The following is a 27,705-nucleotide window of genomic DNA, read 5'->3' as shown; positions in this document are numbered from 1 at the left end:
AAGAATGACTATTTCAGATCTTAGGTTTCATTCTCTACCCTGTTTTTCTACCGTCCTACATTATTCACCTGTTTCCTACGCTGTGTGTTTTCCACTTCCTGTCGATTTCATTGGATATCATTGGTCACCTGACCGGTTTCATTGGATTTCATGGGATCAAAATCGACAGGAAGTGGAAAACACACAGCCTAGGAAACAGGTGAATAGACTGTACAATTTTGTACTAAATCTATAATCTAAAATGTTCTCTTATTGGGGTCCAGTGCGCAAAATTGATTAAAATGGGCCTTATACTACCTTGGCATGAAAATGTTTGAGAACCAGTGGTACATACAGTAGGAAATGTTCCAGTTAGCCCTACATTTTACCCCTTTTTCATCTTTAGAGAGGTTGCTCTGAAATGTTGCATCACATCAGAGTTTTGTTAATTCAATAAAAAGAAAGGAGCTTTGCCAGTTAACCCATTGAGACCTGAAGCCGATTCTACATGTCTCCTAAATCTCAACAGTATTCTGAAAAACGTATGTTTCTATATCAGTGGTTCTCAATCTTTTTCATGTCAAGGACCCCCAAAATTGTATGCATTTGGCCGCGGACCCCCATCAAAATATTTTGTTCCAGGCACCCCCAGAAGCAAAGATTTGAGTTAAAAATGTTCACTTTAAAAATATACATATTCAGAAGATTTGCACACATTTTCACGATTTTTCAAAAATAGCAGATCTACAAGCTTGTAGCGCGGCACTCGGTGCCGCGCTACGAGCTTGTAGATCTGCTATTTTTGAATAGCCAAAAGTGTAAAATAATGCTTTTTTAGCTCAAATCAAAAAATGACACAGTTCCAGGTCTTAATGGGTTAAAGCATATTTTCCTGCTATTCTCATCCCCCCGTCGCCCCCCCTAGAGACGGCGGAGCACAGATGCGTCCGTCTCTCGGAGAGAACCGCTCGGATAAGCTCTCTTACGCGCGGACTCGCATCACCTGTGCCTGCGAAAAGCGACGTTCAAATCAGTCTTGGTACGACCAAAAAAAAAAAAAACAGGCTATGCAAGTTTTTAACTCACTAAAAATATTTTACCTTTTTCCCCCGAGTACACAGAATTTAGTTGCCGACGCTTGCGTCCGCCACGCTTGCCTTGTTGTTGTTGTAATGTTTGGGAAGTCTGACAAAAAATAATGTACGATGTTGTTAAAAAGTTATTCATCATTTCCCCCCTTGTTGGAGTCTCTTTTTTTCTCCCCCTGTTTGTTTGTTTGTTTTTTTTGTGCGAAGGAGTGAAAGTGCTGAGTCTAGATATTGTTAGAGAGGGTGATTCATGTGCTTTGTGCGTTGCGGTGTGAGTTTTGTTTTGTTCCCCTGACGGCTGCTTTGGAAGCCATGTCTCCTAGGAGTCTGCACAGCAGACATGTGACACTGATGGAAGGATGCTGTGTAGGAGGAGATCCTTTTGTTCCATCCAGTGAATGATACGTAAACAACAAAAAAATCCTTCGATTTTAACCCATTAACACCGGGAACGCATCTGTCATTTTAGATGTTAACCACTTTAACCATTATACTGTACCTATACTTTGGCTATTCAAAAATAGCAGATCTACAAGCTCATGAGTGCCGCGCAATGAGCTTGTAGATCTGCTATTTTTTTTTTTTTTTTAAATCATGAAAATGTGTGCAAATCTTTGAATATATATATATATTTTAAAGCGAACATTTGGAACTCAAATCTTTGCTTCTGGGGGATTCTAATGTCTTCTAAATCCTAACAGTTTTTTGAAAAGACATATGTTGCTATAATCGGTGGCTCTCAAATGTTTTCATGTCAAGGACCCCCAAAAGGATATGTATTTGGCCGCGGACCCCCATCTCAAAGTATGTTGTTCCAGGGACCCCCCAGAAGCAAAGATTTGATTTTTTTTTAAAAATCGCTTTAAAAATATATATATTTTCAAAGATTGCACACATTTTTTCAAAAAAATAGCCCAAAGAAATCTTAAAATGACACACAGATGTGTTCCCGGTCTTAATGGGTTAAAATGGGGAAATACTGGTTCATGCGGTTTTGTGTGATGTTAGATATACTGTACTGTACTACATAACGCTTTTTGTAATTACATTCACGTTCACAATCTGAATAATGGTCCTTACAAATAATTCACCTATTACAACATTTTCACCGATACTGTCATTTGCACTTTTAAATGTATTATATTCAGTTTTGCACCTGGTCTCTCCTTAACCACACGAACCCTATAGTGTCCCTATTCTGGGGGCGAGCATTCGCCGAAAAAGGATCATATTGATCATATTGACAGATGACTGCTATATAATATTTCATAGTGTATATTGTCAGTTATTATTTTGATTACATTTTTACTTGCATCCTGGCGTCCTTAGTTTGGCCATGTCATTTTAGATTAAAGGGATAGTTCACCCATTATTTTTTTTCCTATCGACGATTAGTCACCCCATGGAGACTTGAATTCATGGATATTTTTATGTTTTTGACAAACAATAATTTTCACAATGGGTGTTGTGAAACATTTGCCACTCACAAAAGATATACAATTTAACTTTAGTTTCTTTGGAAAAGTTACCTTGTACAACTTTAAATAAGTAAAAAACTGAATAAAGATAAATGTTTAAAATATAAAAGATAATCAAGTATGTATATTTGTGTGTTTCCACAGGTAAATCAGAGAGGACTTCGTTTCTTGGCTTCGGGCGGGAGGCTGCCGCAGCTGGCTGTCAGGTAAATTTCATATCCGCTATTAAACTTCTTTATTGCTCTATAACATTGCGATCGGTGTAGCTAGAATTTTAGTTTTTTAACATCATCTTTTTATGGCCCAATGGTAATAATGTGTACATGTACAAAATGATGATTGTAATGCGAGGCAGAATGCCACCGCCAGACAGATTAAAGACCATATTCTGATTATGTAAATGTGATTATGCTCTTTAATCACACTAAGTATCATTGCAGCAAGTTGTATGGAGACTCAGGTGTTGTACTTTGTAGCAGATCTACAAGCTCTAGAGCTTCGCGCCTCGTTTCGAGCTTGTAGATCTGCTACTATAGACTGTAAAGTAACGAAGTACATTTACTCAAGTACTGTAATTAAGTACAATTTTGAGGTACTTTCACTTTACTGGAAATTTCTAATTTTCATCAATTTTACTTCTACTCCACTACATCGCAAATATTGTACTTTTACTCCACTACAATTATTAGCCGCTTGCTGAAAGCTGGCGGCTCTACAGACAGACTAAGACCTAGTCGACACCCAAGCGACACCGGAGTGACACCTAAGTGTCATTGGCTGTCCTGGCTGTCCTTCACTCCTTTAAGCCAATGGCGACACGAATGGGGAGACGGCCCGCCCCCCCGCAGTAACCGTGCTCCGCTGCCTCCCCTCATTCACAGACAGTGCAACTTTTACTGCAGCCTCAGGCAGGAGGGTTAGCCTAAATGCTAGCGTGCTTCATTAGACCTAGTTTGGCTATTAAGTTATTATTTGGCCATGCTCACACTGACTTCAATCTTAGCTATTGTTGGGAAGACCCGTGTGGTGTCACAAAATGTTGCCACCACTTATATAAAAAACATTAGAGCGTTTAGCATCGCAGATTCTGTCGCTATGTTGCCAGGTTTGGCGAGAGAAACGAGCAATCAAAAAAACAAATAATCAGGTCTATGAAAAGATTGGGGCAAAAAAAGCCTGCCGCAAGCGGCTATATTATGACTTTTGTCATTTCTTGTTTGAAAACTTCAGTTACTAGTTTCTTTGCAGATTTAAATTATTACGCGTTGTGAGCTTGTAGATCGGCTATTTGCAAACATTTTTGTACTTTTACTTTTACTTTTGGTACTTTAAGTACATTTTGATACCAATACTTTGTTTTACTTTTACTCAAGTAAAATTTGAATTTACTTGAAACAGAGTACTTCTACATTGCAGTATTGATACTTTTACTTAAGTAAAACTATTTAGTACCTTTCCCACCATTGCACACCATTGTAGTATGATCAAGGTAGGGTGTTAAATTACAAAAAAAAAACACAAAAAGTCAGAGTATGGGAGATAAGAGGTTTCTGCCCGACCTATGTAGGCAATTATGATGTTTGTGCCTTTAGGAGCTTTGAGATTAGGTTTAGAGCAATACAACACAGAGATGTCATTAGAAGATGGACTTACATCGTGGGGTTAAGTCTGAGGTCAGCGTGGCCTTTGACCTCATTGATCCACGCATTAGCCCATTCCTCAAACCCACACCCAAGCAACAGTCAAGCATAGCTTCAGAAATACCCTTAGCCCCCGCTATCCTGCAGTTAGACCGGTGGTCCTCAAACCTTTTCATGTCAAGGACCAAGGATGTTATTTGGCTGCGGACGCCCATCTCAAAAACACGTTGTGCCATGGACCTCCAGAAGCAAAGAATTGGGTTAAAAATGTTCGCTTTAAAAAATATACAATCAAAGATTTGCACAAATGTTCACAGTTTTCCAAAAAATAGCAGAGCTTGTAGATTTGATATTTTTGAATAGCCCAAATATACAATCTGATTAAAGTGGTTAAAATGATTGTGACGCTATATTATTATTATTATTACTAATTATGCTGGGGACCCCCTGGTACCCCCCAAGGACCCCTTGGGGTCCCCGGACCCCACTTTGAGAACCAATCAGTTAGACAGTGCGCATGATGTTAAACTGGCAGCCAAGCTTAATTCTACAGTTTCAGAAAAATGATGACGTCAGTGGCATGGCCATTACTGCTGCTTTTCTAACTGTTTCTCTGTCTACTAGTCTTAAAACAGTAGCTTTAAGAAGTTCACAATCATTTTACAGCCAAATTGATCTTGTGTACCGTGCTCGCCTCATCTCGTTTTGTCTGCCTTAAACTGATGTAGGCAAACCGCCAATGATGGTAAAGGAGTCACTACCAATTGTGAATTTTCAGATTCAAATAAAAAACAAAACGAATGCACCTGCAGGTGCAATCCTTGTCCGCACCGACATATTCTATATCACTCCGTTCCTCAAATAGGATAGATTATGTCATTTCAACCTTAAACCTTGATTGTGACATTCCCAGCTAGTTGTGTGAATGTGATCATCTGTACACAGTTCTTTGACTTTGACCTTTTTGACCTTTTCAACCCAAAGATGAATTATCACTCCAGGGCAGCCTACTGGGTCATTCTCCCTTCATGGACACATGCCCATCCATTCTCATCGTCTTGTTCACAGACAGACAGGATCTATTACAACAGGGGTCATCAACAGGGGGTCCGGGACCCCTAGGGGGTCCTCAGAGTTACTACAGGGGGTCCGCCAAATCTTTGTATGATAATTTTTTTTTTTTTTTTTTACATTACTTGGACCCTAGCATCCCTTTTCTGGGGAGAACTTTTGCCAAAAATAGCTGATCTACAAGCTCACAACGCCTCGCAGCGCGAGGCGTTGTGAGCTTGTAGATCGGCTATTTTTGGCAAAGAGTTATAGGTGTAGAGGGAAAAAAAGAGCAGCAAACGTTTATCTGAAACAAAATTTTATACAATATAGAGAGGGTCCCTGCTTCATCTCTCTCTCAGCTAGGGGGTCCTTGGCCTGAAAACGTTGAAGACCCCTGTATTACAATAACCTGCCACACATGTACTTCATGCGACTTAGGATAACAGACGTTCAACCTGTCGTCAACCTATTTTGGGCATGTCATTATAGGCAACATTTAAAAATTTAAATCTAAAATACCAACACAAAAAAAAGCAGCTCTACGATGTAAAACGGTGCATTTGTATAGCGCTTTACATAGATTGTGCGTTACATTCACCCATTCACACACACATTCATACACCGATGGCGGAGGAATCCATACAAGGCACTAACCTGCTCATCGGGAGCAATTAGGGGTTCAGTGTCTTACTCAAGGACACTTCCACACTAACTCTAAGGGAGCCCGGGATCGAACTGGGAACCTCACGGTTCCAATTCGGCCGCTCTACCGGCCACTCTACCCCTGAGCCACTGCCGCCACGATATTGGAACACAAGGTGTTGCGAGCGTGTAGATCTGATGTGATCTACGTGATGAGATGAGATGATGTGAGCTTGTAGATTCTCACTATACAGTACGTGTAGGACATAGACTGTAAAAAATGAATGGACAAAGCCACTCCCCTGCTTTCTACAGACCGAAAATGAAGCCGATAGTTCAGGAACGTGTATCCTCCCATCTTTAATATATACAGTTGGGCACGCCGGAACTCAAACGCTATTGGTTGAGACCAGACATGTGACCAGGGAACCGGAAAACAACCCCCAAAGAATGCTATTGGTTTGGTAGCTTGTCAATCAAGAGCGGGGCGGGGAATGAATGCTATTGGTTGTGTAGGTTGTCAATCAAATCATCCCGCCCCTCCTGGAGCATAACTTTAAACTAGCGACTGGAAGCATATAGAATTTATGAACATTTTTATTACGGTAAGAAAATCTAGTCTAAAGTTTGTCATTCACATGCGTTAAAATAAATTCTTTCTGACACCGCAGGTCGGCGCAGGGTAAAACAGTGCTACACTCTGGCCATTCATAAGCTTCCGTGTTGGCCTCATCGTAAATATCCAAGCCTTGGCCCTTGGTGTAGGACAAACTATATAGGGGGTTAACTCCTGTTGTGATTAGTCCGCATACAGTACGTTGAGATGCACGTGTGGTCAGAAGAACCAGTGAGAGTGAAAACCAGCCAGGTGGTAGAAGAGCTGGCTCGCTCATTGATAGAAACAAAACAAAAAAGCATGTTGACAAGAGAGAGTGCCATGCAGGTCAGATGTTGTGCGTAGGAACCGGGGGAATTCGTACACACACACACACACACACACACACACACACACACACACACACACACACACACACACACACACACACACACACACACACACACACAGCTGCAGCCATCTGAGGTTATAACGGAGGCTTCACTTTGTCTGGTCTGGAGGAGAAAAACAGGAAGACTAGAAAAAGAAAAAGCTGTTTCATTCCTCAGAGAATCTAGAGTCCGGGAACGCATCTCTGTCATTTTTACATTTCTTTGGCTATTCAAAAATAGCAGATATTCAAGCTCATAGCTTGTAGATCTGCTATTTTTGAAAATGTGTGCAAATCTTTGAATATATATATATATTTAGTTTTAAAGATATTTTTGGGGCTTTTTCTGCCTTTATTACTGAGAGGAAATTGGGAGAGAGATGGGGGGTGACACGCAGTAAAGGTCGTCGGGATCGGGATTCGAACTCGCGGCGCGCTGTCAGACTGGATTAGCAGCCTAGATGCCCAGACGGCTACGCCAGCCGTCCGGGCCAAATATAGGTATAATTTTTCAAGGCAACATTCGTAAAATATGTTGTTCCAGGGACCCCCAGAAGCAAAGATTGGAGTTACAAATGTTCGCTTTAAAAATATATATTAGCACGGCACGGTGGCGCAGTCGGTAGCGCTGTCGCCTCACAGCTAGAAGGTCCTGGGTTCGATTCCTGCCGGGGACGCTGTGGGCGTGTCTTCTCCTCCGCGTCACCAGCTCCCACACCCTAGGTGGGGGTTGGCGAAAGGGCCTGCTCTGTGTGGAGTTTGCATGCTCTCCCCGTGTCTCCTAGGGTGGTTAATACCCTCACAAAAACATGCAGTAATCCTGGTCACTATACTGCCTCCCCCTGGTCACCCGGGGCGCCTGATGGAGGGGAAGGTAACTGGTTGGAATAACGTGTTCCTTCCACGCGCTATGTCCAACCAGGGAAACTCCCCCCTGTCAGGTGACAGTGTCTCATGCATTGAAGGAGGCATGAGCTCGGCCCTGGCCTCCCTAGGCTCGTGGGGACATTTTCACGATAGTGACAGTTCCCCTCTTTGCACCACAGACGATGCTGAGCAGCAGCCATTGCGAGAAAAATAAATAAATAAGTGGCTCAGGTGCAGAGACGATGTGCCACCTGTCTTGCTTTTATAACGAGCAAACAACATGCTATAACGGCGGCTTCATAACCCCCTTCTGTCTCTCGGTAGATTTCACCATCCATCCCTCCCCACAAACTTAATGTAATTTTAACGTTTAACCCATTGAGACCTGAAGCCGATTCTACATGTCTCCTAAATCTCAACAGTATTCTGAAAAACGTATTCTATAAACGTATTCTAACGTAACGTTTCTATATCAGTGGTGCTCAAACTTTTTCATGTCAAGGACCCCCAAAATTATATGTATTTGGCCGCGGACCCCCATCAAAATATTTTGTTCCAGGGACCCCCATGAAGCAAAGATTTGAGTTCAAAATGTTCGCTTTAAAAAAATATATATTCAAAGATTTGCACACATTTTCACGAATTTTCAAAAATAGCAGATCTACAAGCTCGTAGCGCGGCACTCGGTGCCGCGCTATGAGCTTGTATATCTGCTATTTTTGAATAGCCCAAAGTGTAAAATAATGCCTTTTTAGCTAAAAAAAAAAAAAGACAGTTCCAGGTCTTAATGGGTTAAATGTGTTTTTTCCCTCCCGAGAGGGAGTATGAACGAACGTAAATTTCAAAAACACCAAACAATCCTTCATGAGAATACCATACATGCTGTAATGTACACTCAGAACAACACAGGTGCCAACTGATACAAAAACGGGTTCTTCAGAATGATTCCATAGAATAAGAAATAACCTTTCAGACCACTTAAACCCTATATACTTCATCGTCCGGTGTCTCCCAAGCCTCTTTACTCGATGCACTCTTTTTTTCCCCTATAGACCAAATCACTAGCTGATCTACAAGCTCACAACGCATTGTGTTATGAGCTTGCTATGCTATTTTCAAATAATGTTTGTCTATTAACACATCGGGTGCCAGCATTTTTTCATAACAACTTACCGTGGGTGCCAGCATTCTCCCCATTGACTGCGCTTTGCTGTTTAAAATTCCGCGTGCGTTACAAGCAAATCCACGCAAAGAAAAGCATCGATTCATGTTGTGCCATGAGCCTGGCTACAGCCTGGAACCATAACATTTCCCTCGCGAGTTACAACGGGGGGGGGGGGGTCGCGCATGACCGGTTTTCCCCACAGGAAACAGATTCGGAGATATAGGCGTTTCAAAGTAGGAAATAGACATGAAGCGGATGGGAGCCATTTTTTTGTTTCCGGTGAGCGATCTGGCACTTCCTTCACAGGATTACAATGGGTGCTACCAGAGCTGCTCTAGCCCCGCCCGGGCGGAGAAAAACGAAAAAAACAAAAAGACTAAACTCACGGTTCAGACCGTGTTCGGCACCGAAGCGCCACTATGTAAACACACGGTTCAGACCGTGTTCGGCACCGAAGCGCCACTATGTAAACACACGGTTCAGACCGTGTTCGGCACCGAAGCGCCACTATGTAAACACACGGTTCAGACCGTGTTCGGCACTCGATGTGTTAAGAGACAACATACGGACAATAGGGTGGTTATAGGTGCCTCTACGAACCATTTTAACCTCTTAAACCATATGAGGAACATGAAGAACCTTCCACTAAATAAAATGGTTCATTAGTAGGTGATGGTTTTTCGTTGGAAGCGTATAGCATATTAAAGAACCATCGAAGAACCACTATTTTTCTCTGTGTAGTGTAATTGCTCTTGAGCAAAACTAACGGCCCATCGGTTATCAGTTGTCATCGCGTTGGAGGCGGTTTAGCCTCGCTCAGCATCATCATTTGAATGGGACGTATACGGTTACGACTCTCCATGTCTTTATTGAGTTAGTCATCTAAAGTGCTGTGGCCAGACGTGGCCCCTGTTTGTTTTTTTAACCCATTAATACCTGGAACGCATCTGTATCACTTTAGATTTCTTTGGCTATTCCAAAATAGCAGATATACAAGCTCATAGCGCGGCACCGAGTGCCGCGCTACGAGCTTGTAGATCTGCTATTTTTTTTTAAACGTGAAAATTATTTTTTTATATTCTTTTTCGATTTTGTTTTAGGATTTAGATTTTTTTTAGACGCGGCCTCAGGTCTTAATGGGTTAAGCCTGATTTTTTTACGTACTTCTTCGTACGACAGCGCAGTGCATGCCAAAAAACAGATCTACAAGCTTCACGGAGCGTCACTCTGCCTAGCGATACGTCTGGTTTGAATGATCGATTGAATGCTTTATTGACATTTTGCAAACAGTACAGAGGTACAGTTGTACAATAATGCTAAAAGGATAGCACAAAAAGTTGCAAATTGCAGACAGGTGCTTTTTTTATGGAGGTTCTGAATAGGGGTGTCACGATTCACTTACCTCACGATTCGATTCAAAATCGATTCCTAGGGTGCCGATTCGATTAAAATTGCGATTCTGCGATTAATTGATATTCGATTAGATTCTGCGATTTATTGCGATTTTCTAGGGTGCCGATTCGATTAAAATTGCGATTCTGCGATTAATTGATATTCGATTCTGCGATTTATTGCGATTTTCTACCCCAAATCACTTTGCTTTAATTATACTAGAACATTTTAATATAATATAAACCATGAAACTTATAAAAAAAAAAAAAAAAAAAAAAAGATTCAAAAAATCGATTTTAATATTTTTAATCGATTTTTAAAATCGTGGCATTAAGAATCGCGATTTATTCATGAATCGATTTTTTTTGACAGGCCTAGTTCTGAAGGAGGGTAGGGAGGGAGTCACACTTTTTGATGGCTGCTGTCAGGGCATTCCACATTTTGGTGGCATGATGGTAGAATTAATTCATCCCCATTACGTTTTTTAATAATCGAATAATCGAGAAGCATATTTTGTGTGTGTGTGTGTGTGTGTGTGAGTGCCCATATCGACTGTGCCATGTGATCCAAGGAGAAGACAGAGCTCAGGTTTTGTGCAGGTTGAAGGATGTGCAGGGTGCAGGGTTGCTCGGAGGCCTTGACACAGTGCTGTGTTCAGCACATATAAGTCCTGCGCCTCCTGTGACACAGATTAGCTTGATTAATGTGACAGGATGTGGTTGATAGATGACTAGATGATTTTTCTAGAGATGGGGCGTTTACTGCAATAGGCTCTATGTAACCTCGCGTCACCAGTTTTTCCACCTCGGAGGAAAGCCTGGTATGCGTTACTAAAGACCCATATGATCCGGTCTAGGCCACGCCTACTGAAAAAAGAAAAAAAATATCTTTACGGATTTTGCCCATCCGGTTTTGCGGTGCCGCTTTGTTTTGGTTCCCCAATCCCTATTTGAATGGAATAGAATTTCCCTGTGGGATAATACAGACGCTAAATAGTCTCCGGAAAGTGCTCTCACATTTATATTTAAAAAGTTAATAAGCTAAACCACACCGCATCAAGGATTTTATTAGGACGGACCTATTTTGGGGTGAGTCAGGGTGAGGTCTTTCCGGCTCTGCCCATCCGGCCGCTTGATGACGCGGGTGACGCGCCTGGTGACGTAGAGTTAACTTCCGCTCCCGACCGGATCATAGACCCGAAAAGATATGCTGCCCAGGCTAGGCTCTATGTCACATTAGAAAGAAATTGGGCATCTTGCCTTACTTCCTTCACAGGTGTTACCAATGATTCTAATGAAGGCTCTGTTCCGTGTAGTGTAACACAGTGGTTCTCCAACATTTTAATTTCAAGGACCCCCATAACTCTGAGAGTGTACAAATGGAACGGGTCCATTTGATTAAATGTTTACACTCTCAGACCCCAATTTGAGACCCTCTGGTGTAACAGAGTGTTTCCAGTGAGCCAACATGCACAATATCAGCGCCCTGACTCTGTTTGACCAGAATGGAACAGAGCCTTAATTAGTGTAATTGGTAAGACCGGTGAACCCAGAGGTTGCGTTGAAGCGCATTGGACATGCTGGCCATTCATAGGTACTGCAGCTTAAAACGGCTGGGGCCACTGCCACGAACGAGCGAAAACGGTTTCGACCAATGGGCTCGACTCAGGAGCTTGCGCACAGGGTTTGCGCATGGAGGTGATGCAAAACGTGTCACAGAAGCCCCAAATAGGCCCCGCCCGTCACATTTCACCAGGGACGTCACGGGCTCTCAGAAGGTGCATGGGGGGGATGGACTTTCGGTGGACTATACCCCTTACTTTACACTTTGGCTATTCAAAAATAGCAGATATACAAGCTCATAGCGCGGCACCGAGTGCCGCGCTATGAGCTTGTAGATCTGCTATTTTTTTTAAAGCGTGAAAAACATTTGTAACAAATTCTGTATTTTCAAAATTTTGCGTTTTTTGGGCGGATTTTGATTTTTCGTGTTTTGGTTACTTTATTTTTTCAAAAAGTGGGGGGTATGTAATCACGGATCTGTGAGAGTGAGGGTGTCGCGTCATACGCACAGTGAATGGTTGTGACGCCCCTGCATTTCACAACCCGGAAGAAGCGGTGATTTAGGAGTATGCGCTGGGTGAGCAACTCAATGCAAGTGGGTGGGCGGGGATTTCCGGTGCCCTCTCCATTATTTTTTAACTCTATGGCATAGACATATACTGCCCACTGACAGAGCCAATGACTCCCGTGTGTTCAAAAGCAGTTGGATTCTGGATTGAACTGGGGTTGGCAGTGGGTTCTTTTCTAAACCGTAGTGGGCATTTCTCACTTCATTCCACAGTGAAGGCCGCAAAAACCTTTCCTGTGTGGAGGGAAAGGAGAAGAAGAAAAGAAAGACATACAGGCCCAGATATTCATATTGTTTTTTTTTTTCATTTGCAGCAGAAGCAAATAGTTTGTATTATGAAAGAATACGGGGGTAAAACCTTTCCATTGAAAATGTATAAAGAAAAGCAAATGACATAATTACTGAATTTTGACATATCAATACCAGTAAATGGGTAATGCCCGATAGAACAAGTAAAACATCCTGGTATGAAGGTCTGTATGTGAAGACCTTTTCTATCTAAACTCCGTGAAATAGGTTTGAGAAAATGTGCGGTAGAAGCAGTGCACAGTGTGACGAGGATCCCAAGGTGTTTATATGTGCCAAATGCAGCAGACTGGCCTGTTGAGGCAAATTGACACATTTTGATGCATGCCAAGGCGTCAGGTGGGCCAATTCCCCATGTTGTCCTGTTGTGGGTAGTGCTGCTTTTCTGTTGTGTAGTTGGTTTGACTTGTGTTGGCGTTGTAGAAAACTACAAGTGGAGTGCCTGTCAAGTGGGGTCAGCCACATTGTTTATTTCCTGTTGATTGATGCCCGGTCAAAGTTTACCCATGTTGAACTCCAAGCTGCCTTATAAGTCGTGTCAAAACCGAGCAGCTGGACACTCCATCCACTTGCTCTCATAGAATGGAAGTGAAAGGGATGCTTACTCCACTTGCAAAATTGCTTGCTCAGGGTGGGACTGTCGGGTCTCTTCTCTACATGTAAAGTGTCTTGAGACAACTTGTTGTGATTTGACACTTTAATAAAATTGAATTGAATTGAATTGAAATGATGCTTCTGAAGTATATTTGTGTGTGCTGGGCCTTTATACTTAGTCGTGCACCCGTGTCACGCATGTCATAGAACAGGGGTCTTCAACGTTTTCAGGCCAAGGACCCCCATAGCTGACAGAGAGATGAAGCAGGGACCCCCCTCTATATAGCATAACATTGTGTTTCAGATTAAACTTTTTTTGTTTACTTGGTCATCTCTTTTTTTCCCTCTACACCTATACCACTTTGCCAAAAAATAGCAGATCTACAAGCTCACAACGCCTCGCAGCGCGAGGCGTTGTGAGCTTGTAGATCTGTTATTTTTGGGTAAAGTTCTCCTCGGAAAAGGGATGCAAGGGTTCAAGTGGTTAATGTAAAAAAGATTTGGCAGACCCCCCTGTAGTAACTCTGAGGACCCCTTGGGGGTCCCGGACCCCCTGTTGAAGACCCCTGTCATAGTCGATCTACATACAAGCTTGTGAGGCTATGTTTTCTTGTTGTTTCAACAGGAAGGAATAGAAAAGTGTTTTATTTGAGATATTTCTGCCTTTATTGGATAGTACAGGGAAGAGTGACGGAAAACACAGGGAGAGAGAGACACAGGGAGTGACACGCTGCAAAGGCTGTCGGGCTCGGGAATCGAACCCGCAACTCACATTAGAGCCTATTTATGTGGTATATGCGCCTTAACCACTAGGCCCCGAATAGAGAAGTGGTTCACTAAACCAACGCGTTTAAAGTGTAGTCGTATTTTTTGTTGTTGTCAATCACAGGCACCCAGAGCTTTAACCCATTAAGACCGGGAACGCATCTGTGTCATTTTAGATTTGAGCTATAATCATTATTTTATACTTTAGCTATTCAAAAATAGCAGATCAACAAGCTCATAGCGCGGCATCGATCAGCTATTTCTGAAAAATCTTGAACATACATTTTGTGCAAATCTTTGAATATATATATTTTTAAAGCGAACATTTGTAACTCAAAATTTTGCTTCTGGTTTCCCTGAAACCTTTTTTTTTATTTATTTTTTTACAAATGTTCGCTTTAAAAAATGTATATCCAAAGATGTGCACACATTTGTAGATCTGCCATTTTTGAATAGCCAGAGAAATCTGAAAAGGGCGCAGATGCGTTCCCGGATTGAATGGACTATAATATGGCATTCGGTGTGACCTGGATGTGGGGACTTGGGCTGGTTCCTTCTAAAAAAAAGAAGCGTCTGACCTCACATCGCTGCAAGGATTCAATATCATTGAACAAAGAAGAAGTGGGACTTGTTGTGCCATGTCAATGTCAACGCCGCCGCCTCAGTGACAGCTTGTCACTTTGCAGAGCCTTGAACCCCCCTCCCTCCCCCGTTTCTCTGGGAGTCAATCTGTGCAGCAGCTGATTCTTACAGGATTTGATATGGCCCTCCTCTCAGGTTGTAGAAATAACGATCTCTAGATTTTGTTATACGTGTAGTTTTATGAAACCACATCTTTATCAAGGACTAGATTTGATAAATTGCTGTTTTTTATTTGACGTGTTTTGAATTTGTTGTTCCAAGATCAGTGTATATCTTTTAGCTATATTCTTTTTAGACTAGGAATCGACATCACATGCCGTGCTAATTATGAGGAATTGTCTCCTTTTCTTGGCTCAAGAATTGCTTGGCTCATTGAAATATGAATATTTGAATGGATCCCGTCTTCACTTGTCATGAGATGCTGGTTGTTGCTGGGCCCTGCGCTACAGTTCGTGACCATAGTTTTGCGCTAGGACAGAAAAAGATATCACGGATCCATCTCACAAATTCAATACAAAATTGCTGATGCCCGTGTTGTGGCGGACTTGAAGTAAGCAAATATTAATGGGATTGTTATTTAACCCATTAAGACCTGGAACTGTCATTTTTAGATTTGAGCTAAAAAAGCATTATTTTACACTTTGGGCTATTCAAAAATAGCAGATCTACAAGCTCATAGCGCGGCACCGAGTGCCGCGCTATGAGCTTGTAGATCTGCTATTTTTGAATATTTATATTTTTAAAGCGAACATTTTTTAACTCAAATCTTTGCTTCTGGGGGGTCCCTGGAACAACAGGTCACTGTGTCAATCCTCATCCTGGGGCTGCATGTGAGCCAAAGCCTGTAGACTAGTCTGCCATGCCACACCGCTGTGAGTTGTACTCAATGACCTGATCTCCTGCCTCTCCACTTAACGCCTGCAGCCGATTAGCCTAATTGGACCAGGCCTTTAATTGGCCTCTTAACCCAGATTGTTGGGGGGGGTGTGGGGGGGGGGGGGGGGTAGCAGTTGAGTGGATAGGATATTGGTGGTAAAATGACCCATCTTTCAGTGGCTTGCTCTGTCAGTCACCTGGTAGTAATAAACATGTGCAGTAATATGGAGGGAAAAGTACAAAGATACGGTTGTTTGGTAGTTTTTGGGGTGGCTGTATGTTGTCATATACTTGTAGTTTCTTTCACTGTTTGAGTTAAATTAACCACTGGATTTGTTGGGTACTACCGTTATTAGAAATTTGCATCTGGATGACTGGCATTGTTTCAAAACACAAAATGACTGTCTTTTTGTCTGCACATCTGCCATATGAGACTCAAATATTACACTTTATACTCCACTACAATTATGTGTAAACTTGAGTTACTATTACAAAACATGCATTAACCACTTCAGCCCTATGTATTCTAAGGCTATTTGAAAATAGCCGATCTGCAAGCTCACACCGTGTGAGTTTGTAGATCGGCTATTTTCAAAGCATTTTTATACATTTGGAAACTTGTGAAATGGGACGTTCTGCACGATTTACTTTCAGTGCTTAAGTATATTCTAATGTGAATACTTTTGTACTTTTACTCAAGTACATTTTGAATGCCAGACTTTTATTTATAACAGGGTACATCTACATGGTGGTATTGATACTTTTACTTAAGTACAAAATGGGAGTACTTCTTCCACTACTGCTGAAAACTATTTAGGTGTTTTTTTTTGTCACAGAAAATTGTGCACAAACTGCAGATTGAAAACAGGTCAACGAGGGGGGGAAACACTGTGTTTTCCCCCCTCGTTGACCTTAAAACATTATTTTTTATTCACAGACAGACAACCCACTTTCCATTTTCAAAAGATATGAATGTTCCTTAAAAGTATGATTGATGAAATATAGTTCGTGACTCACTCTGGATGATTGAGTTGACACAGATCACTGTTAGTCCGTTAGTCGTGCACTGGTGTCGCGTGCTCCAAAAATAGCATATCTACAAGGTCACAACTTGTCACGCTGCGCCATTTCGTGAGCTTGTAGATCTGTTATTGTCAGTGCGCAACACCCACGAGCATCTTAAGTATAACTCAGGCTTTACTAGGCCTGTCACAATTATTACATAATCGCCTAATCACAATTATTTGAGATAATCGCGATAATATTTTGCATAATCGTCATATTGTTTCCATACATTTTCAAACATTTTCAAAAATAGTGGAAATATCCGATCTACAAGCTCACAACGCGTCAGCACTGATATAGAAACATATACGTTTTTCAGAAAACTGAAGGCTTTAGAAGACATTTTGTAGAATCGGCCTCAGGCCTTAATAGGTTAACTCGCAAGAGAAAGCTCTATCAGTCGCAATCGCTGGGCTCATTCAAAATGAGATTTATTTCTTGATAGTTTTTCATGACCATCTATCATATGGCCGAGTTTCGTAAAACGCGTATGCACGGTTCAGCCAGAACTGCGAAAAGTGGCAGAAGAAATGGAATAATGCCAATATCAAAACGGGTCCATGCTGGAAGCCTGGCCCCGTAAATATCAATGAATTCAAGTCTCCATGGGGTGACTAATTGATAGGAAAAAAAGTACTTTTTTGGGTGAACTATCCTTTAAGCTATTATATGTCAGTCATTTCTTTGTATTTAGGTCATTTGGTTATGTCTGCCCTGTGCAACTTCAAAGCCTAAAAAGCCAAACAGAAATGTTTATTCATATATTCCAGTGTTCAATGATCAAAAACGTATGGCAATTAATTGTCACGTAAAATAAACGTTGACAGCCCTAGGTTTTACTACAGAGGGGACAAACAGGGGCGTCGTTACGCGGGGGCTTCGGTGGCTATAGCCACCAATGTTTTATCCAAAGCCACCAACAAAAAAATAATAATAAATACGTTTTTTATTTTTTATTTTTTTGAATTATATATCTTTAACCCTAACCTAACCCTACCCTTAAAGGGTTAGTTCAGATTTTTTGAGTATTTTCTATAGGAAATACTTACCATTAATGTAGTGCTTGCAAAGGTATTAATTGATTGCCCGAGTCCCGTGGTCAGAGTTATGGTCCGTTTCTGATAAATATGAATGTAGTTCCGGTAGATTAGTAGATTTGGTGGGGGCCGCTCATTAAAAATAAATAAAGTTAAAAAATTAGCGTCATTTGTATTGTTGACCTATTTCTACCATATAGAGCAGGTTTCGTTCAAGTTCGACCCCTCTGTCACATGGTACTAATTTTTGTGTCATATATTTTGAGCGTGAGTAGGCTGCCGCGGCGCAGTGATTCTGGACACAAACATTAGTACCATGTGACAGAGGGGTCGAAATTGAACGAAACCTGCTCTATATGGTAGAAATAGGTCAACAATACAAATGACGTTAGTTTTTTAAATGTATTTATTTTTAATGAGCGGCCCCCACCAAATCTACTAATCTACCGGAACTACTTCATATTTATCAGAAACGGACCATAACTCTGACCACGGGACTCGGGCAATCAATTAATACCTTTGCAACCACTATATTAATGGTAAGTATTTCCTACAGAAAATACTCAAAAAATCTGAACTAACCCTTTAACCCTAAAACCGAAATAAAGTAACAAAAAACGGGGGGACGGGGACAGGGGGGGGACGCGTGCGCATGTGCCCGTTGCCTGGGGGGCTAAGCCCCCAACCTAGTAGAGACCTAGCAACGCGTCTGGGGACAAACACACATTAGTGTCTCACACAGAGGTCTAATGTCGTCTTGTTGATGAACTCTCTCTGCCTTGTTGTCTCTTCCAGTCAAACCTCAGGCCGGACATCGCGCTGGCCAGTCCTAGTTCGGTGACGCCGTCGGGGAAATCGCCCGCTCCGTTCTACCCCTCCTTCACAGGGACCAATCCCAGAAGACGCCCCCTACAAGACCCCGCCCCCATCGGTCAGTATAGCCCTCGAAAATTACAATTTACTCTTGTTTAACCCATTAAGACCGGGAACGCATCTGTGTAACAACTTAAACCATTATTTAACACTTTGGCTATTAAAATGCAGCTATACAAGCTTGTAGATCTGCTATTTTTTTTTTAATTCGGGAAAATTTGTGGAAATCTTTGAATATTTTCACTCAAATCTTTGCTCCTGGGGGGTCCCTGGAACAACATATTTTGGGGGTCCTTGACATGAAAAAGTTTGAGAACCACTGATTACAGTTAGGATTTAGAAGACATTTGTAGAAATCCCAGAAGCATAGATTTGAGTTACAAATGATCGCTTTAAAACATTTATGTTCAAAGATTTACACACATTTTCATGATTTTTCAAAAAATAGCAGTTCTACAAGCTCATAGCGCGGCACTCGGTGGCGCGCTATGAGCTTGTATATCTGCTATTTTTGAATATTTCGATTTGATGATAGATAGATTTTGCAGATTTCGCAATGTTATTGAAACGTTGCTAAACTTTCTGAACAATTCCGTCAAAGTTAGCTAAACCTCACTGCAAGGTTAAAAGTCCTTTTGAATTTTGTTCGTAAAATCTATCTTTTCTCCACGGACCATTGTTTGGCTAGACTTAAAATAAATACACAGTTAAGTGCATTAAAATGTAACAATAACTTCAACACATTATGGCACAGTGAAGTTCAGTGTGTTGGGCTACCTGTCTCAGATAAGTTTCAAGTCTCTGAAAGTAGACGTTCTTACTGGACCATACTGAAATGAATGGAATCCAATGGCTTCCCCGGAAATCAAACAAACTGGTGAATGGACTAAACATGCCAGACCACTGGTATGATCGCTTTTGATCTGGTTTACTGGTATTCATAACATGTCTATCTACTTGACTGTCTGTCTAATCAAGCTCAATCTAAATGATCTTATAATTACATTTAAGCAGCGGTTCATTTCCAAACATTGAATTTCGATTTATAAAACTCGATTTCTTACATATTTAGAATTGTGGTGGTAGATGCATTGATAACCTCATGATAACAAAGGTACAGTATGTAGATGCCATTTGGGCCATTGTTGACAAAGGTAACTAGTGCATTTACTTATGTACAATTTTGAGGTATTTTTACTTTACTGGAGTATTTCCAATTTTCAATACTTTTACTTCTGCTCCACTACATCTCAGAGGCAAATATTGTACTTTTACTCCACTACAATTATTTGGAAACGTTAGTTACTTTGGATATATCAATTATTATATTATAAAACATACATTAACCACTTTAGCCCTATTTTATACCTAGGCTATTTGAAAATAGCCGATCTATAAGCTCACAACGCGTCGCATCGCGACGCGTTGTGAGCTTGTAGATCTGCTATTTTCAAACATTTTAGTACTTTTACTTTTGGTACTTTAAGTATATTTTGATGCTCATACTTTTGTACTTTTACTCAAGTAACATTTTGCCTTTTACTTTAATTATATAGTATTATAGTACTATAGTATTTTTATATTCTGGTACTTTTACTAAAATATCTGAGTACTTCTTCCACCACTGTAAAAGGTCATCTGTATCCATTTCAGTTTGTCTTGTTCATAATCAACTGCAAAACAAACAGTACATTATAATGTCCTTGTTGAACGTGAGATAAAGAGTGCTTTTTCCAGAGCCACGCTTTGCTGGATGGTGTGTTTGTGCGTGCTGGTGTCTGAACCGATGAACCTTTTATCTTTCCCACAGATCCTCTCCAAACAAAGAAAGTTCGTAAGGTCCCTCCAGGCCTCCCTTCATCTGTGAGTGCAAGATCATCTGCCTGTCATACAAATAGATTTTTTTCACTGAGCTTATTTAAACGCACACGGTCGCACGCACACGCACACGCACGCACACACACACACACACACACACACACACACACACACACACACACACACACACACACACACACACACACACACACACACACACACACACACACACACACACACACACACACACACGCACACACACACACACAATATATATTGGTATTACTATGCTTGTGAGGACATCAACATTTTACCTTCCTTTTTTTTGGGCAATTTTTTAACCTAACCTTAAAGGGGTAGTTCACCCCCAAAATGTTTTTTTTTTCCTATGGATTAGTCACCCCATGGAGACTTGAATTCATGGATATTTTTTTGTTTTTTGTCGCATTCCTAAGCCAATAATTTGATGACCGGCAGCGGTTCCGGTAGGAGACACAAAGAGTCTCCTTTGTGTCGCCTACCGGAACCGCTGCCTAGCGGTCCGCTGGTCACCAAATTATTGGCTTGGTGACTAATCGATAGATTTTTTGGGGGGGTGAACTATCCCTTTAAAGTCGGAGGTATATATTTAGTTGCATGCCAGTGTCACTCACCGGAAATAGCAGATCTCACATGTGCGTTGCATCGTGAGCTTCTTGTGTATCCCAATTTTTTTGGCATGCTACACCCTTGACACGCAACTATAAGTCATAAATCAGTCTTAACTCCAACCCCTAACCCCTAGACCTAACAATGCACAATGTCCATTTCTGAAAATGTTCTGCACATGTGGGGACATTTATCCCTCACAAGCATAGCAATATACGTGCGAAGTACACACACACACACACACACACACACACACACACACACACAGCACAGTGCTGTTCCCCAGCTTGGATGGGGGGATTTCACTTGCTTATGTGTGAGGTCCTCAAGAAGTGACACCGACGGTCGCCTGGATGTGTTTATAGTTTTTCCTGTGCATGCTTGTGTAAGTCACAACACGTGTGTTTGTGGTTTTAGCGTTGACATCTCATATATGGTGATATCTCTATAGGTTATGTGTCAGTGAGTGTGCCGGTGCGCCCCTCACCCCCACATTCACACTAACACACACACACACACACACACGTGCGCGTGCCCATGTGTGTGTGTACGTTAAGGTGATTGATTTTCGGCGCCGGCCTGTCACAGGCTGGCCTCCCTCCTCCTCCTCCTCCTCCTCGGAGCCTCCTCTGGGGACAAGGAAGGAGGCGCGGGGAGAGCTGAGCTGTCACACTGGATCTCCCCAGCGCCGCTCTTTTGATGTTTAATTAGTCATTATGTAGCTTGAACAGGAGGACAGACAGAGATTAATAGCACAGAATCTCATGGAAATGTCTATCGGTTGTAATAATCCCGACGGAGAGCCAGCAGCCGCCTGCCCCGAGCATTAGGATGCAGGGAAGTGTGGAGCTCAGCTTGAATGGTGGGGGGGGGGGGGGGGGGGGGGCTCATTAATATGCATAAATCACCAAGTCAGATGTTCATTGTTAAAACCCCAGCGGATTGTCAAAAAGGTTTAATAAGCCTTCGCCTTTAACTCCTTAGTAACTGGTGCCATTGACATTTTCTTTTCTCTTTTTTTTTTAAGAAAGCCAGCAACTGGTTGTCTAAACGTCCCAACCCTTTCTTTGGAAGGTTTCTTTTGTTAACCAATTAAGCCCTATTTTTGAATGTATTAGATTTTTTTGCACATTTTTATACTTTTTATTTTATTTATTTTTTAAATATTTTTTATTGGATTTTTTTTTTTATAAACAACTATAACATATAAAACAAGAAAAGAAAATGAGAGATAATTTAGTTATTTTGACTTTTCTTTTAATCCATTGAGACCTGGAACGCATCAGTGTCACTTTAGATTTATTTGGCTATTCAAAAATATCAGATCTACAAGCTCATAGCGCGGCACCGAGTGCCGCGCTATGAGCTTGTATATCTGCTATTTTTGAAAAATCTTGAAAAAAAAATGTTTTGGATTTTTTCCCAAAAACGGTTAGGATTTAGAATATTTTTAAGAATTGCCTCAGGTCTTAATGGGTTAATGTAAAAAAAAAAAAAAAAAAGAAGAATCTCCTTTCTGTCTTTTTGTTTTAGCCTATAATAACGTGCCCCGAAATAGGGATGCAAGTTTGAAAGTGTTTAAACAAATTGTTGGGCTCTCAGAGACAGAGCCATGGATTTGCTTATTGGACTATTGGTGCTAATCGTCACCTCTTGTTGCCGTTTAACACTGAAATCAGATCTGGAGCAGAGACAGCATGGATATACAGTAAAAGAGCAGGGTGTGCAGTTTTTTTGTTTCTGGCTTTGTATTTGAATAGGAGTTTGTCAGGAAGGCACAAGGGGAGTGAGGCGGTCTCCGGTGGTGCAAGGAAAGTGTCTTCCTCTTAAGTAAGTGAAATATCGGGGGTCCTGTCAAAGTAGGATAGAGAGAGAGAGAGAGAGAGAGAGAGAGAGAAGGGGGGGGGGGGGCATAGATTGGTTGCCTTGCGGGTTACATCTCTTTGTTGTGTAAATGTGCGCTGGGCTTTTATTTGTCAGTACTTAACCCATTAACACCGGGAACGCATCCATGTCAGATTTTTTGGGCTATTCAAAAATACCAGAAATACAAGCTCATAGCGCGGCACCGAGTGCCGCGCTATGAGCTTGCAGATCTGCTATTTTTGGGGAAAAAAAGTTGTGAAAATGTGTGCAAATCTTTTACATTTTAACTTAAATCTTTGCTTCTGGGGGTCCCTGGAACAAAATATTTTCAGATGGGGGTCCGCGGCCAAATACATATAATTTTGGGGGTCCTTGACATGCAAAAGATTGAGAACCACTGATATGTATAGCAACCTAAGTGTTTTTTTTTCTTTTTTTAAAAGGATTTAGAAGACATTTGTAGAATCCCCCAGAAGCAAAGATTTGAGTTAAACATTTTTACTTAAAAAAAAAGAAAAAAAAGTAGCAGATCTACAAGCTCATAGCGCGGCACTCGGTGCCGCGCTATGAGCTTGTAGATCTGCTACTTTTTGAATAGCCAAAGAAATAAAAAAAAATTTCACAGATTCGTTCCCGGTCTTAATGGGTTAACACATGGGCGCAGGTGCACTTCTGTGACTCATAACAGTACAATCAAGCTCCGACAATCCTAGATGGTGGAGAGGAGGAGGAGGAGGGGGAAAAAAGAGAAAAGGAACAGTGACAAGAGCATAGGATGATATACAGCTTCTTCTCCTTGTCACTCCGTTGCTGCTCAATAGATAAAGCCCTGGGAGCTCTGAGGAATTATCCCAGTTAGTCTTTGATCCCATTTGAAAGAATAAAGAGGGTGGTTTTCTGAATAAAGGGGGGGGGGGGGCAAGGCTCTCCTTAACCCATAAAGACCGGGAACGCGCCTGTGTCATTTTTAAGATTTCTTTGGCTATAAAAAAAATCTGAGATTTGATTTGTTTTTTTGTTTTTTTGAAAAATCGTGATTTTTGTTTTGCAAATCTTTAGTTTGAATAATATTTTTTAAGCGAACATTTGTAACTCAAATCTTTGCCTCTGGGAATTCTACAAATGTCTTCTAAACCCTAACAGTTTTCAGAAAAACGTATGTTTCTATATCAGTGGTTCTCAAACTTTTTCATGTCAAGGACCCCCAAAATTATAAGTATTTGGCCGCCGAACCCCATCTCAAAATATTTTGTTCTAGGGACCCCCCAGAAGCAAAGATTTGAGTAAAAAAAATGTTTATATATGTATATATATGTATTCAAATATTTGCACAAATCGAGATTTTTCAAAAATAGCAGATTTAGATCTGCTATTTTTGAATAGCCAAAGTATAAAGCATGGATAAAGTGGCTACACTGATCGCTTTCCTGGTTTGAACGGGTTAACCTTCTTGCCGGAGTAAAGAAAACACGAAGCCTTGTGTTATTTGGGTAGGCTGTTGCATAGGAACGGCAGGTTGAGTGTTCGGTTGGTTGGTTGGTTGTCTGGCAGAGCCTTGAGGGGTGTACAGTATAGGGATATATTGGTATTAGGGAGGTGTGACTGAGGTGGCACGAACAAACTGTTGCCCGAGGGGGGGAAGAGACTTGATTATTGACCTTAAAAGGTTGTTACAGCGAGCTGCTGGGAAGTGTGCTGCGCACCGTGTGCGTGCGCGTGTGTGTGTGTGTGTGACTGTGTGTGTGTGTGTGTGTGTGTGTGTGTGTGTGTGTGTGTGTGTGTGTGTGTGTGTGTGTGTGGCTATATCAGCTGGAACCTGTGTCAGGCTGTGTTCAGACTGGCAGCCCCAAGTACGAAAACACATAGACATTTATTTTTGCCGAATCAGATTTGAATGCACATTCCTAGAATGTGCATTCAAATCTGATTTCGTATAGCTGTCGGATCAGAAACCTCTTATCTCCATATTTTAACTTTCAGTTTTTCGAGCTTGTAGATCTGCTACTTTTGCCATATTTGAATCCTGAAAAGTAACAGTTTTGGACATAATGAGGTTATCTCCCGACAGAGACGCATTTATAAAGATAGTGTTTCTCCGTCTGGGCAACTCAGCCTGATGTGATGTATATACACGTTTATACTTTGTTGTCATACACATTTTTTTTGCTGATCTACAAGCTCACAAAGCCTCACATACCTTGTAGACCTGCTATTTTCAGAGTATGGAGATAAGCTACCCGACAGCAGAGATATATTGTGTGTGTGCGTGTGTGTGTGTGTGTGTGTGTGTGTGTGAGCGTGTGTGCGTGCGTGTGCGTGCGTGAGAGAGAGAGAGAGAGAGAGAGAGAGAGATGGAGGGAGGGAGGAAGACATGGAGAATGAGAACTAGATAGAGATAGAGAACGTATAACCTGTGAATGTCATGTAGCAGACAATGCTGTGGGCCAACACTCTGTGTCTTAAGACCCCTGCAGCTAAACCTCCTCCCCCTGTAGTACACTACAGCTCTCTACAGAAACAAGGGGCGGTCTGAGTGATCCGTCAGAAAGCAAAAACGTCAATCTTTTGTGTCATTCACGCCGAGGGGTTCTTCTCGCTTGCAATAGTCCCTGAAGGGAGAAGCTCAACCTCTCTCTCTCTCTCTCTCTCTCTCTCTCTCTCCTGTACTATAAAGACAGCCCTCTCTCTCTCTCTCCTTGTGGCGTCACCACAGCAGCCTGGCGGAGGAAGTGTCACATCAAAACCGTTGTGCCTCTGACAAGGGTTTGTTAGAAAAGAGTGGAGGGGTGGGGGGGATATACACACACACACGCACACACACACACACACACACACACACACACACACACACACACACACACACACACACACACACACACACACACACACACACAGCGTGCCCTTGCAGCTACCCATAAATATCCTACAAGATGCAGCTTTTTGCCCAGGAGCTACTGCTCTGTGGTCTCTCTCTCTCTCTCTCTCTCTCTCTCTCTCTCTCTCTCTCTCTCTCTCTCTCTCAGACAGGTGTCCACACAGCTGCCCGTCAGCATCCCTCAGCGTTGCAGCTCGTCTTGTCCAATGACAACGTGCCGTGTCCTTCACTCACCGCACCGCTCGGTTTACACGGGAATACACACACACACACACACACACACACACACACACACACACACACACACACACACACAACGCACGCACATACACACACACACATTTGTAGCCAGAATCCTACTGTTAAAAAAAGCTTTGTTGGGGTACGTTTCAGGTCTTTGAAGATGGAATCTGTGTCATGCCAGACGTTAACATGAACACTGGCGTTACCTAACGTTTAGCATAAATAACTGATCTGAGCTCGTAGATCGGCCTATTTTTGGGGGCGAAGACATTTGATGTAGACGGGGGGGGGACGGGGACGGGGGGGGGGGAGCGGACCAACTTTAGACCCCCAGGGGACCTCAGTCAACTAAGTACATAGGGTGTTTAAGGTATTATTTTCGAAGTGAACGCCAATGATTTCATAGCAGTTTCGTTGCAGCTTTGGTTGAAATTTTTTTTTTACAGACTCATATCGGGCTGAGGAAATGCGCCATTTAATTTAATCAGCTGCTCATAATGAAGGTAACTGGTAAATAATAATAATAATAATTGGTTAGGTATGTGCAGTAACGTTACAGTACTTGCCATGGCAGTAAACACACGCACACACACACATACAAGCACACGCAGGCCACTGAGGTATAGGCACATGCACACACACACACACACACACACACACACACACACACACACACACACACGCAGGCCACTGAGGTATGGGCTATGTGCCATTAGGGAGATGCAGGCGGTGTGTGGGTGGGGTTGGAGAGGGGGTTGGGGGGGGGGGGGGGGGGGGGGGGGGGTCTGTATATAAGATGAAAAAAAGGCCAATAAACATTTAAATGTTTGTAATCACCAGCTGGCCCGTCCAGATAGCCTTCACATCCTGCTACATTGCAGGGTGAGATCCCCCCCAACGCACAGAGGATGTGCTCCCATAAATATTTTGATTCAGTTCCGTCATGTAGCGTATACATACACACACACACACACACACACACACACACACACACACACACACACACACACACACGCCACACGCCACACACACACATGCAACTCGCAAGACCCATCCGATTTGAACTCCTGAATCTATTTTTAGACCGACCGAGGGAGGGCGCTTAGTACGACTATAAGCGTAAAGGAAAAGGGGGGGATTATTTTTGAAATAAATGGTGAAAAAAAAGGAAATAAATAATTTTCACTTAAAGAGAGAATTCCCCAGCGGGTATATACACAACAACAAGCTAACGCTAGGAAGGCATTGTGTTGAATTTTGTATTTTATATTTATTTCATGGAGCGGAGCTATTGGAGCGGCTCTGTGGCGGAGAGAAGGCAGGCTGGTTGCTTACGCAAGCAAAAGCTTTTCAGGCGGGTTTGCGTCTCGGCAGCTGCATATTCCTGCCTCTCGCAGGTATATGTGTGCTGCTGGAGGGGCTCTGCCAACGCAGCTGCCTCTGGCCGAGTCGTCAGGCGTCTGAGTCCAGGTGCGCTCGTCACCTCAGCACCTTCTTAGCCCATTCCATCCGGGAACATTTTTTAGATGTCTTTGGCTATTCATAAAATAGCAGATATACAAGCTCATAGCGCGGCACCGAGTGCCGCGCTATGAGCTTGTAGATCTGCTATTTTTTGAAAAATCGTGGAAATGTGCGCAAATCTTTGAATATATATATATTTTTTTAAACATTTCT

The 27,705-nt window shown here is 42.1% G+C and overlaps 1 protein-coding gene across 1 annotated transcript in view; it reads left to right on the top strand.

The window, feature by feature from the left end:
* Positions 1-27,705, top strand: part of tcf12 (transcription factor 12) — a 196,963-nt gene that overhangs the window by 81,980 nt on the left and 87,278 nt on the right. Inside the window, exons 7-9 of the mRNA XM_084065046.1 lie at positions 2,690-2,751; positions 18,501-18,636; positions 20,389-20,441. Of these exons, the coding sequence (XP_083921172.1) occupies positions 2,690-2,751; positions 18,501-18,636; positions 20,389-20,441 (251 nt within the window). The remainder of the gene's footprint in view (positions 1-2,689; positions 2,752-18,500; positions 18,637-20,388; positions 20,442-27,705) is intronic.

The sequence above is a fragment of the Gymnoscopelus microlampas genome, assembly GCF_963454915.1.
Source record: "Gymnoscopelus microlampas genome assembly, chromosome: 1".
Taxonomy (NCBI): Eukaryota; Metazoa; Chordata; class Actinopteri; order Myctophiformes; family Myctophidae; genus Gymnoscopelus; species Gymnoscopelus microlampas.
Note: the sequence above shows the minus strand (reverse complement) of the source record. Positions and strands in the feature narration are given on the sequence as shown.